This window comes from Narcine bancroftii, chromosome 2, assembly GCF_036971445.1.
Source record: "Narcine bancroftii isolate sNarBan1 chromosome 2, sNarBan1.hap1, whole genome shotgun sequence".
In the NCBI taxonomy this organism is placed as follows: domain Eukaryota; kingdom Metazoa; phylum Chordata; class Chondrichthyes; order Torpediniformes; family Narcinidae; genus Narcine; species Narcine bancroftii.
In genome coordinates this window covers 37,326,649-37,340,747 of record NC_091470.1, presented here as the reverse complement: position 1 = coordinate 37,340,747, position 14,099 = coordinate 37,326,649, and the positions used below count along the sequence as shown (strand labels likewise).

The following is a 14,099-nucleotide window of genomic DNA, read 5'->3' as shown; positions in this document are numbered from 1 at the left end:
AGCAGACCCTCGCCCACTAGAGCTCCCAATGCTCCGACCACAGAACCTCACCTGGGCTCCAGCCATCCACCCTCCAGAGCTCCCAAAGCCCAGACCATAGACTTACCACCCAGGCATCCGAGCTCTCAACACCCTGAACAATGCAGGTACTTCTTCTTCTTTGGCTTGGCTTCGCGGACGAAGATTTATGGAGGGATAATGTCCACGTCAGCTGCAGGCTCGTTTGTGGCTGACAAGTCCGATGTGGGACAGGCAGATACGGTTGCAGTGGTTGCAGGGGAAAATTGGTTGGTTGGGGTCGGGTGTTGGGTTTTTCCTCCTTTGTCTTTTGTCAGTGAGGTGGGTTCTGCGGTCTTCTTCAAAGGAGGTTACTGCCCGGTGAACTGTGAAGCACCAAGATGCATGGTTTGAGGCGATATCAGCCCACTGGTGGTGGTCAATGTGGCAGGCACCAAGAGATTTCTTTAGGCAGTCCTTGTACCTCTTCTTTGGTGCACCTCTGTCACGGTGGCCAGTGGAGAGCTCGCCATATAACACGATCTTGGGAAGGCGATGGACCTCCATTCTGGAGATGTGACCTGCCCAGCGCAGTTGGATCTTCAGCAGCGTGGATTCGTTGCTGTTGGCCTCTGCCATCTCGAGTACTTCGATGTTATGGATGAAGTCGCTCCAATGAATGTTGAGGATGGAGCGGAGACAACGCTGGTGGAAGCGTTCTAGGAGCCGTAGGTGATGCCGGTAGAGGACCCATAATTTGGAGCCGAACAGGAGTGTGGACAGTTGACACCTAAATTTTACCCTAAAAATTGGTCCACAAAATTCACCTATAACTAATATGTGTATTTTTTGATTATTGAAATGAATACAAATTAGCAGGTTAAGTACTATATACATGAATAAATATTATCAGCATGTACATGTATTTTTTAATATACATATCAAATTTTTGTAACAAAATGTGAATGTCAGTGTAAAAATTTGTATGTAATATTTTTTCATGTTTTGCAGCTCTCAAACATCTGAAGTTTATCATGTGTGTCTTTTGCATTAAGTTTCAGGTCCAAACCCTTATCGAGGTTCTATGAACAGAGAGGTCCTGACCAGAAAGGATCATCCACCATTTCTACTGATGGATGTTGCCGGACCTGCTGAGTTCCACCAGCAGTTCATTGTACGTGCAATTTTGGAAAGAACATTAAAGTCATATTGAACCTGCAAAGTAGAGCCACCAGGATTACAACAGGGATGGAAAACTGAAAGTAATGAGGAAAATTACAAGAATAAAATTACAAAATCACCAAAATAAAATGCAGGGGAAAGCAATTTAGAATGTTATGCCTGCCCAGGTCCTTTGACACACAATTGTCACTATCAAGTCATGTCCCCCCACCCAGATTCTTGATGGACTGACTGCAGTGTTCTTGTGTATCCTCATCTCAAAATTATTGGATCTTCTCTTTTATTGTTTCAAAGAAAGCAGTCCTAATGGTTCCCACCACATTACACCCCTAGTAGTACTCTAGCAATCCTCCTCTTGTCCAATTGTCTGCAGTAATCCAGTTGAAGCCAAACTAATGATTCACAAATTTGTCAATAGACAATAGACAATAGGAGCTGGAGTAGGCCCTTCGGCCCATCGAGCCAGCACCGCCATTTTACAGATCATGGCTGATCACTACCATCAGTACCCCTTTCCAGCCCATAACCCTTAACTCCTTTGCCCACTAGAGTCTTATCTAACTCTCTTTTGAACATAATCAGCGAATCTGCCTCTATCACCCTCTGTGGCAGAGCATTCCACAGATTCACACTTCTCTGGGTAAAAAAATGTTTTCTCATCTCCGTCCTAAAGGGCCTACCCTGTATTCTTAAACTATGCCCTCTAGTCCTCGTCTCCCCCATCATTGGGAACAAGTAATCCGACTTCACCCTGTCTATCCCCCTGACAATTTTGTATACCTCAGTCATGTCCCCCCTCATCCTTCTAAACTCCATCAGATATAAGTCCAGTTTTTCTAGCCTTTCAGCATATGTCAACCCCGCCATCCCTGGAACTAACCTTGTAAATCTGCGCTGCACACCCTCTATAGCTAGTATGTCCTTCCTCAAAATTGGAGACATTTTATACCTTGAGTTAGAAACCCATATTGTTCATATGCTTTTTAAACAAAAAAATCAAAAAATTGCACTGCCTCCTTCCATAGGTAACATGTTCCTCTGTTCAACTTCACTTTTTAATAATCCATTTTGCTGAAAATATAATGATTTTTCACATTGGTGCCTCCAAATACTATCACCTTGTATTTTTTTGCATTACACTACCTTTACCAAGTATCTATCCATTGCATCACATGTCAGTTATTGTTCTCATCTGTAAGCATAATTTTTTATTATATGAAAACATAATAGAGCAAAACCTCTGTCAGATGGAATTCAAGCAACCGGCAGGCTCAAGCAACTGGTAAAAATATTGTGGAAAATAAATAGGTAAAAAATATGGAAGTTTAAAATTGGCACACCTCACCACTTGTTCGCAATCAAGCTACACGGTCTCAAGCAACGGGAAAATTCACTTATCTGGCATCTAACCAGGAGTTTAACTGTAATGGGACAGAGTAGGTATAGGTCAAAAATTATTGTGATGTAGCGAACATTCCATTTATTATAAAGCTGTAACAACTAAGATTTTGCTCCAGTACCAAATGTCTTGATACCCTTTTTAGACAGACAAAAATAAAGATTACATTTTATATTCAGGCACACTGATTATGTTTAAATTTTATTGAATGTAACTTGCATGTTTTCTTCACTTACAGGTTTTCCTCCCAATTGAAACCTAAAGTTAGCTACTAGCAAATCTATCCAAATAAGTCTGTTGCCTGCGCTTCCTGCCACATCACATATTTTGCTTCTTAATTTGTCTCACTCATTGAAACCTGTGAATTATTTCTACTTCTGCTACTACTTAATTTGCCCAATTTCATTTCTCAGCCCATCCTGCCTCTGCAATCCTTTTAACTCGTAACCTGTTTCAGAATAAAACCATTTTGTTCCACACAAATTTCCCTTTCTTGCTTGAGTTATTTCATTCTTCTGCATTCCAAAGCCACTTTCTCCTTTGAAACCATTAAATAGAGTATTAAAGCAGGAAGGTGATGTTGAATCATCACCCAAGGCCTCAACTGGATCATTCATTGGCCTCTGGTCACCAACTTTTCAGGATCTGAACCTTCAACAGAGTGAAGAAATATTTACTAGTATGGTTCCAAGTGCAAAGGATTTAGTTGGGACTAGAATGATCAAGCCCATGGGGCAGTTGTTGTCAGGAGACTTTGTAGAGGTGTGCAAGATTATAACCTGTCTGGACTAAGTCGAAGGAGGCTTTGCTTGCTTGATGATAGTCCTCAAGGAAAGTCAATCGATTAAATGAAATTGGCAAAGGTTATTGTGGAGATGAAAGGAAACACTTCTCAAAAATTAGCAATTCACTTTCTGTTAAGTGTGTTGGCAACTGTCAGAGTTTTCAAAAAGGAAATGAGTAGATGTTTGAGGGAAAATAATTTGCAAGGCTATGTTATATGAGGGAGGAAACAGGAATGAGTGTAGTTCTCCACTAGCAGCCAATTTCTGCATCAAAATCTGTGACAAGTAATTAGAAAATGCCTTGACGCTTTCACTAATCAGCACCATAAAATAATTTGCTCTGAGGACCACAAACAAACCTGTTCATTACATTTTTGGGCAGAATTACAAATCAATCACCAACGTTCCACATTATGTACAATCAATCACAAAATACTGAAGCTGATGGCAGCCATCCAGCTCAAGTTATTGAGAAATACAAAACCTGCAGATGCATGAATCTTGAGTGAACAAAGAGAAGCTGAACAGTTTCAAAGGGTCAAGAAGCATCCGTGAAAAGATCAGTCAACAATGCAATCTAGATTAAAAGAAGGAAGGAAGGGGTGATATCAAATATAACCGAGGTGGGTGGGGGATGGAGATGAAGCAAGAGGTGACGGGTTAAACAGGTGATAGGGTACAAGAGGAATTAAATATGGCTGTGGTAGCAAATTATTCCAATATTGTTGTCTTTAACACTGTTCAAAAGCCATTCTGTAAGTTTTCAGTCTTAACATCACCTATTGCCCTGGAGAAGATCAAGATCTTCAAATTCTCGGGTTTCAATATCTCTGAGGATCTGTCCTGGAGCCTCAACATTGATGCAATCACAAAGGTGCCTGGCCAGTGGCCACACTTTGTGAGGTGTCTGAGGAAGTTCGGTATGTCACTGAAGATGCTCCTAAACTTCTACAGGTGTACTGTGGAGAGCATTCTGGCTGGTTGCATCACTGCCCAGGACAAGAATAGACTCCAGAGGTTTTCAGCCTGCAACATTATAGGCACCAGACTTCACTCCATCAAGTAAATCTACATGAGGCGGTGTCTTTAAAAAGCAGCCTCTATTCTCAAAGAACCCCACCACCCAGGCCATGCCCTCTTCACTCTGCTACCACTGGGGAAAAGGTACAGGACCCTAAAGATGACCACTCAGCAGCACAAGGACAGCTTCTTCCCCGCTGCCATCAGATTCCTGAATAATCAATGAACCAAAGACACTGCCTTACTTTTCGTCCACTATTATTATTATTTTTATATAGTAATGTCATAAGATGGTTATAATATGAATGTTTACACTGTGATGCTGCTGTAAAACAACGAATTTCATGGCTTGCTCATGACAATAAATCTCGATTCTCCTAACCATGGACCATGCTGTTCTTTCCAATGGGTCAATAATGCAGCAGATGGTGCTGCCACTACAAAGTTTTGCAAGGACTCTGATTCAATCCCGATCAGTCTGGAATATGCATTTTCTCCCTCATCCTAATGATGTTCCCTTAGGCTAACTGATATAGTATAGTATCCCTTAGTGAGAGCAAGGGCAAGAGAATTAGAAAATACAATAATATTTATGTACATTTGGAAGGCAAAAATTGATCAGGGATAGTTGGCATGGTTTTGCTTCACTAATTTGAGTTTTTTTTGAGGAGATATCGAAAATTGGTTAAGGTAGATGGGAGATATTGTTTATATGCACTTTAGCAAGGCATTTGTCAAGGTTCCAGAAGGTGGGTTAAGTTGTGGAAAGTTAAGGGAAATGGTATTATTATGAGCTCACATTTCATTTAGTGTGACTGCCACTTTAAGGGTTAGTACAGGCTGCAAACATTCACAATTGTGGTGAGACTGGATGGCACTATCAAGTATAAACTATAAACAAAGTTGATGCTCTGGAGGAAGAGAAAGAACAGTGGTTGTTTATCCAGGAAAACGGGTGATGAGAGAGTTATGTGAGTGGAACACTTAAAGAAACAGGATTTTATTATTGACCACTAGCCATCTGATGAACACGGAGGTGGAATGACTGTGTGAAATGGACAATTCTGTTGATTCTCCCAGCAAGGGGAATTATTAAACCACCGTGACCAAAGGAAAGGTCACTTTGCTTGACCCGTATCTGGGTTTTTAAAATCAGAAGAATTGCTGCATTGGATTGTGTCCTAAGTAATGGACATTTTGACTGACCCGAGACTGGGCTTTGGAAGCATTGTGGAAGTCACTCATTTCATTTCCCCTATACAAGGAAAAGGGGAGTTGTGACAACCTTTCATTTGAAAGAAGATTACTCAGCAAGAAACTAGAACCAAGGTTTCGTGAGTTTTCACCAGTCCAGTCACTCAGTCTCTCCCACCTCCTTTATGATTACTTCTGGGTATCAGTTTAAAAGTTTGCATTTCAATTATGGATTTCCAAGTCTCAAATCTGGAACGACTTTCCAGAAATTGTGCATAAGCTGTAATGGTTTGGGTCACACACACACATATTCATGCATAGTTTGGATTAGTTTAGCTAAGTTATTATATTATTAGTAGTTATTAATAAATATTGCTTTAAAAGAAAAATAATAACTATTACTGCTGGTCTGCAATGTAACAGCATTAAAGACAAGGTGACTAATTGCAACCAAAATTGATTTAACTAGTAGGTGGAGGGTAATAGTAGAAGGACGGCTTTCTAGTTGCAAGTCTGTGGCCATTGGAGTACAGCAAAATTGTTTCATGTTTGTGATATACATTTACAACTTGAATGTAAATATAGGAGTTGCAATTATTTTGCAGATAACACATTAAGTAATAGGAAAAACATACTGCAGGTGCTGGAATAGAATGGAGAAAGAAGTTGGAGGAATTCAGTGGGTCAGGCAGTATCTGTGAATAGAAATGGTCAGTCAACGTTTTGGGTCGGGACCATTTATTCATATTTAGAGGTGATATTTAGAGGTGGTTTGGTTAAGAAGCTGGGGTGGAGCCAAGAAATGATAGTATTAAACAGAAGGTGGGAGAGGTTAATGAAGAGACTATTGGGAGGGGGGGAAATGGGTTTCATAAAAAAGAACAGGAGTAGGTAAAGGAGAAATCAAAATAGTGGAGTCAGATAGAACTGTTAGTTTTCCCTCAAAATGTGTTGGAGTTTCTGTTCCAGGTACCCCCTGTATTTGGGGTTAATTCAATTAAACCTGTCCTAGCTTTATTGGGTAGTGAACAGAGCCTTTTCCTAATTAGAACACTCTTCATAACTGAAATTAGTTCTATTGACAGTTTTAGTTTTGTCTACATGGAGTTATTAGTTATATACCAAAACCTCTGGTATCTAGAATTCAAGCAACCAAAGCTTCAAGCAACTGGCAAAAAAAAATCAAAGAAAATAAATTTAAAATTTAAAATAATTAAAAAGTAAAATATACAAGTTTAAAATTGTAGAAGTAAATGTTCTCTGATGTAACACATAAACCTTTGGTAAAGATGGGAGCAAATATTCAGCCAGTGGGATGCCTTGGTCATGCTTTGTTCGAAGCAGTTGTCTGAATAAAGTTGTGTGAATCAGTAATGATATCACCCAGGATGAAAAGCTGATTGATACAGCTCATCACTGGGGTGATTCAAATGTCCACTCATCACTGCTTGGTAAGAGCTGTCCTTATCAGAGGCTTTACTTGTAAACTTAGGAGGGGGGTTTAATTATCTATCATTTTATTGTTCACCTTTCGGGAAGCTCTGTGGATGGTGAGGAACCTGAAGATGCATGAAGATTAAATGTTTTCAAAGAATGTGATTGAAAATAAAGTAGAATGGTTTAAGGTTTACATATTCATGCAAGTAAAGTTTGTTCAGTGGAAGTACAGTATAGTATTTTTGACTTTTGTTCATTCCTAATGCAGGCGAATTAGTTAGGTATTGTAAGTGTAAGTCTCCAGCAAATGGAAAATACATGTATCCAACATCTACCAATTCCCATAGGTGCAGGATACTAGGGGTTTTACTGTATAACATTTTGACAAAAAGGAATTACCAATTCACAATATTACTATTGGTGGAGCATTAGAAATCTGTGCAGGAAACACCATCCAAAGAAAAGCAATTTTAACCTTGACAAGACCTACTTGGACACTGCCCGTTTCTTGCTATTCCTGATGAAGGGTTTTAGCCTGAATCTTTGATCATACTTTGGCTTTACATGGGAGCTGACTGACCCACTGAGTAACATCAATATTTTGTGTTTCTCAAGACAATGTTTCATTAATTAGACTAGAACTTCTCACATTTTCTTATCTATTTTCCTTTCTAATAGGAGGCTGAAGACAGAATGTAGGGACAGAGGAGATAGAATGAAAAAGAAAAAAATGGTAGTCATTCAAGCTTGCAGCAGGGCTTCACAAACTGTACACGAGGAGAGATTCCTGCAACTTTTACCCAGCAGGAGACTGGTTCATTTTAATTACATGCCTCAGTCTTTCAGGTTTAACCTTGACCAAACAGAATTACAGGCCTGAATAAACTCTGCAGCTGAAGTGTGGCAAGGTCTGCAGTGTATTGCAGATGACTAATACACTATCTGGAGTTCACTCTGATGTGGAGCAATGCAGAGTTGGATGACACAAGGGCTTAGGCCTGAAATGTCGGTAATATATCTTTACCTCTTATGGATGCTGCGAGACGTGCCAAGTTTCTCTAGCATTTTTGTGTTTTTACAATGATCACAGCAGCTGCAGACTTTCATGTTTCTCCATCTCTGCATTTATAGAGCCACAACCCTCCCTGGATCAATTCTCCTCTCCTCCTATCCATGCCCAATTATCACCTTTTGTCTGTTGGCCTCACCCAGTCTTTTTATTCAGGCACCTGCCTGCATTTTGCTCATACCATGATGTAGGGCTCAGGCCCAAAATATTGGTTACATATCTTTGCCTTCTATGGACACTAAGATCTATTGAGTTCCTCTAGGAGGCTTGTGTTTTTACTACAATTACAGCATCTGAAGACTTTTATGTTTCACTGTTGATATGAGCCCAGAGGACCCCAAAACCCAGCAGCAATAAAAATTCACCAAGACAAATGGTACTTAAACAAAAGTTGCTTTCAATTATCTTTAAACATGAAAACAGGATCAAACTTATTACTATTAATCCCCTTCTAATCCTAAGCACGTGTATATAAGTTCAGAAAAGTTATTTGATTCACAGTCCAATCTCAATTCTCACTCCTCCAAGTTCACTGGTTGCAGGCAATTCTTATACTGCGCTCAGAATTTGACATTTATGAATTTCACCAGGCTTTAGTGCTCAAAAGGTAAACAGTTACCACTCAGGAAGGTTCTTAATGGTTTTCAAAGTGATTTGTTGCTTGTTGGACACCCACAACTAATTTCTTCTGATCAGCCACTTCACTGTCTTACTGAAGAAACTTGCTGCATTAGGATTTTCCAGCTGATAACTTATTTCTTTCAGGTTACCACAGAGTTCCTTTTTGTTTCCCTTATTTCAAGTTAAACATTATGCAGCCAGTCCTCTCCTCTTGTATGAACCACAAGGGCTTTGACCAAGCTGAACTAAGAACTCACAACCCATCTTCAAAATGGGGTTTTTCCACAAGCTTGCTAGCTTGCCAAGTTCCAAGAGAACTGAATTCTCTTTCTCTCTCACTCAAAGAAAACCACATGACCCTCTTAGAACAGCCAACTGCACTTAGCTAGACTGTGGTTCCATACCTAATCTTCTGAGTTCGTTCATCTGTTGTTTTCCAAAACAATAATCCATTTCTCCACAGCATGTCCAATTAACACCTACTTGTGAAGTCCTTATAGGCATCCTTCAAAGTTTTTATAAAGGCACCCAGAGCCTGGACTGTCTGGCTTGAGCAGTGCGCTGGCATTTTAAATGAGATCTGTTTTGAAGTGTTTGTATGTGACCTACACTAAAAATCCTGCCACAATTTATCTCCTTTAAAACATATCCATATACAATATAAAATATAGTATAATCTGTCACACTGTAAAGAGCAAATACTTTTTCAAAAATCACTTATTTCCTGGCAACTCAAGAAATGTAGTTGCATAACCCAAGGACAGTCTCAGTCAACTTACTTTGTTATGAAGTGAAATAAAGATTTTAAAAACAGGTTATCCTCACCTCTGTATCCTTGATCAGTTTCCCTGAGATCAATTAAAGTGATGGGTTGGAAACTCAAATCCCAAAGGCGAACACAACCATCACGGCCTCCTGTGGCAAATCCCTCTTCACAGGCATTCATACTGAAGATTCCTGACTGAATGAATTTGTAAACAAAATGTTAATATATTAAATCTATAAAATTAAGCATAAATAATATGATCCTAATTTGCCAAAATTCAAAGAGGGCAATTTTTAATATTAATGTCACCACTTTATTGATATGAATTTGCAAATACTGTACACTCATTTATTACTTTTAAAACTCAGTGCAGAGACCAACAATCCAAAGAAAATCTATTTTAATAATAATATGACGTAGCTGGGCATCTGCCCATTTTTTGCTATTGATGAAGTGCTTTGGTCTGAATCATCTTTTGAAAGCTATTTACCCACTGACTTCCATCAGTATTTCATTTGTTTGTCAAGACTTAATATTTTGTTGACTGGATTAGAACTTTGCCAATTTACCCATCTAATTTATTTTGCTTTCTAACAGGAGGCTGGAGACAGTATGTAGAGACAGAGTGAAAAGGAGAGAAAAAATTTTTGATTGTAGTTAATTAAGTGTGGAAGGAAATGCTCACAGCAGACCTTCACAAACTGCACATGAGACAGAGAAGCCGCTGCATCTTACACCCAGCAGGTGATGGTCATTTTAATAACACGCCTCAGTCTTCCAGGTTTAACTTTTGAATAACAAGCTTCAGTAAACTATGTAGCTGAAGTGTGGCAAGGTCTACAGTGTGAAAGTCAATAATGGATAGCTCTGGATGAGCCACAAGAAAGAAATGCGCTTTCTTTTACACCAATGGGTAACATTCATCCCTCACTTCTCAACCACCCTCCCCTTACCTCACAATCTCTGCAACACCCACTCCCTTACAGATTCACCATCCCAGGGGTTGGTTCACTACCTGCGGTATTTTCTGTTCGACACAGAACCAAACCTGTCCTTCAACAGACCTTACAGGCAGGAAATTACTAGAAACAATTAGACACATGTTGAATTAAAACTCAGCAGGGTTTGGGTAAACCCAAACTATCACTTCCCAACACAAGTCATCTTTGCATCGCCCACCACCACCCCCCCTGCACAGTCTCAGCACGGGAAACACTGCAAGGTCATGATTAATATCACCTTGACTTTACTACTGAATTAAATTTCAAAGCATGTAAATACTCCAAACACATTGGCTTCTGTTAGTGAGGGAAGAAAAACAGTTGAACCTTCAGAATAGTATTTCACATGCAAAATTTTGTGTTGGCAATTTTTTTCACTTTAGATCCTTTGCACGCTTTCAGATTCTCTGCTACCTTTACTGAAATAAACAATTCAAGCTCAGTGGAATAAGCATAACCATAAAATATTGATCATATTCAAATATTTGAATGCCAGGTTCTAAAAGGAGGCTGCAAAATTGAACAGTAAAGGAGGTTGACAGATTTCATGGTTTTGCACATTCTCACTTCAGAAAAATAGAGATCTAAGCATGCATACTTACTCCATGTGCATTGTGGACAGTTCGCACAAGATTAATCCCTTTCCATACATAAATATCACCATTTAATGCCCCTGAATAAGTAATCTCATCTCGCGCACAGGCCAGGCACAAAATAGTCTGCAGCTCTCCAGTTTTGCCAAATACACCTCGCTTTGCAGTTAAGGTATTCCCAGACAAACTCCAAAACTGAAAAAAGGAAAAGAAAAACAACTCCAGCTTTCAACAATATGTCCACAGATTTTTATTTTTAGATTGTTTCTGCTGTAAGATTTAATGCCAAATCATTTTGAAGTCCAAAATTTGTGATGACAAACAAGTTGATTTATGATATTTGTTTCTAGCATAATTTAAACCTTCTCCTTCAATTAATTGCCTTAAGTTGTTCTTAACATGTTCAAAATATCAGCTGAAAACTTTCGCTTTTTTGTGCCAAAATATTTTTAATGAGATTTGGTGCCTACCTAATTTGAAATCACATGAAATGAAAATTCTGTTTGCATTGCTGCATAGCAGTGTCTGTCAGAGAAAGGGATATTCACACCACACATATTAATACATACTTGCTCACAAAATCAAAGTTCATCACTGACTTCAAAATCTAGCTATTGATAATTGTTGTTAATGTTTGTTATTATGAAAGGACTATTTTTAGCTAATTGCCTAATTTTGTGCCATTTTTGATTTAAAACAGTTGAAAATTCATTTAATCCTGAGGGGTCTCTTCAGCCCCTTTCACACTTGCAAGTGGTCCCAAGAATTAACGGCCAAGGGTCTAGTGTGAAAGCAAAACCTTCTCAAAGCCGGCATGAGATAACGTCATCTCATGCCAGGGATAGACTGCCTCAACCCTTAGTACAACATTGATGGAGAACAACATTGAGAACCGAGATTACCTTTTTTAAAAAGAAAAGCATGTTGATTTTTTATTTACAAAGTGAAGATTGGTCAGCGTTCATGTTCACAGAAACCTAGGTGCTCTTGCACAAATCATCCAAAGCGAACATGCAGAAACTGCAAACTGTTAAGACTTGAATTTTGTTGGCCTTTACTGTTACTGTCCTAAATTCATCTGACTGTAATTATATTGGGTGCTGGTGAGCATTGCATACAATTTTGAATCCTTATCTAAAAGATATACTATAGATATTTGTTGCTGTGGTAGCACAGTGAAGATTTGCCTGGTGTTTTCCTGGGATGGCAGATTTGCGATCGGATGAGAGGTTAAGTATGCTAGTTTCCAATTCTTTATAATTTAGGAATGAAGACCTTATTAAAACTCATGGGTTCAATAGGGTTGAAGCAGAGAGGATTTTTCCATTGGTTGAAGAATACGGTTCGTGGGCTCAGCCTCAAAACAGTAGGATAGGCTATTTATGACTGTGAGAAGAAATTTGTTCACTTTGAAGGTGGTGAATTTGTCGAACTCTTTACCACAGGAGGATGTTTTAAATCTTTGTTTTGAATGATAAAGATTTTTGGATATCACAATAATATGGAGATCATGCAGGAAAATTATGCTGCAGAGGAAGATTTGTTGAACTTTAGAGAGACTCAAGTGGCCAAATTGCAGGGAATCAAACCAAAACATTAACTATTCCTCTTCCTCCACAGATGTTGCCCTGACCCAAAGTTCCTCCAGCTATATGTTTTTACTTTAGATTCCAACATTTGCAGTATGGTGTCTCCATAATTAAAGTAAACTTTCTGTAATGGAAAATAATCTACTCTGCTTTTCCCTGTTTGCTTTATCCTAGACAGGAAGATAAAGCTTTGTTAAACCTGTTCACTATTAATTTTTATCCAATGTTTCGAGGGTTATAAAATATTGAAGCGTAAGGAAGTATAGTTTTAATTCCCATCAATTTAATCATAATTCTATTTAAATCTTTATAAAGACCTTTGTAGCTCATTATGATTATGGTACTTAATAATAATTTGGTGCATTATTCAAAACTCTAAATTACTCTGTTTTGGGAATACAACAGACAGCTCAGATTAGAAACAGGAGTTGGCACCTTAGAACTTCAAGCCTGCTCAGCCATTTCATAGGATTATGGTTGATATAATTTGTCAGTTCAACTCTATTTGAATCTACTCACAGAAGTCATCATCCCTCATTTATCAAATATCTAAATTATTTTAAGCTAAGGCAAAGACCCACTTCAACCATGCCTTGAATCTTATTTTAAAATAGTGGCCCTAAATTCCATCTCTTCACTTCATCCCTCTCAATTTCACATGCGATATTATACATTTAATTTCTTTTCTCATTGAAAAATCACCTCACCTGCAATCCCCTCTGACTCTCATTTTAGGTTGCACCCTTGCAAAATTTCTCTGAATTATTTTGAACACATTAACTTCCTTCCTTAAATAATGAGATTAAAACTAAACACATTATTCCTGATGTGTTGCACATAAATGAAACTAAGTTCCCACTTTTGCATTCAATCGCCCAAGCCACAAATGATAACACTATTCTCATTCCTAATTACCTGTTGCTCCTGTACTTGCAAATCCAGCACAAGGGAGCTCAGATTCTATTCCCTGCAGCTAGTCTCTCATCATTTAGATAACATGTTTCTTTTTATTCTTCCTGCCAAAATGCCAGTTTAACATTTCTCTATATTATACTGCCTTTTCTCGATCTTTGTACCCATTGTAATTTCCTTATGCCCTCTTTACAATCTATTTCCCAGTTATATTTTTGTCCTAATCAAATTCAGCAACTGTACCTACATTGTAGAAAACTGAGGCCCCATCAGTGATCCATGTGGCATATCATTCACCTCATCCAGAAAAAAAGACATTTCTGCCGGTGCTCAGTTTCCTGTTAGATACACAATCTTCTATCCATGCCAACGTTCCCTCCTCCATGAAATGTTATTCTTCCAATGGCCTTTGAAGAATTTGTCAAATACATTCTGGAAATCTAATTTATCCTCAGCAAATAATATTTCTTCAAAGAAGTTCAATAAATTGGTCAATCAAGACATCTTGATTACATAATCTTATTGGCTTTGCCT

The 14,099-nt window shown here is 38.5% G+C and overlaps 1 protein-coding gene across 3 annotated transcripts in view; it reads right to left on the bottom strand.

Moving 5' to 3' along the window:
* Nucleotides 1–14,099, bottom strand: part of LOC138753387 (echinoderm microtubule-associated protein-like 5) — a 182,360-nt gene that overhangs the window by 118,082 nt on the left and 50,179 nt on the right. For all 3 annotated transcript variants that reach the window (XM_069916317.1, XM_069916318.1, XM_069916315.1), the window contains exons 5-6: nucleotides 11,074–11,259; nucleotides 9,530–9,665 (exon numbers count right to left, since the gene is read on the bottom strand). In XM_069916317.1, coding sequence (XP_069772418.1) covers nucleotides 9,530–9,665; nucleotides 11,074–11,259 — 322 coding nt within the window. The remainder of the gene's footprint in view (nucleotides 1–9,529; nucleotides 9,666–11,073; nucleotides 11,260–14,099) is intronic.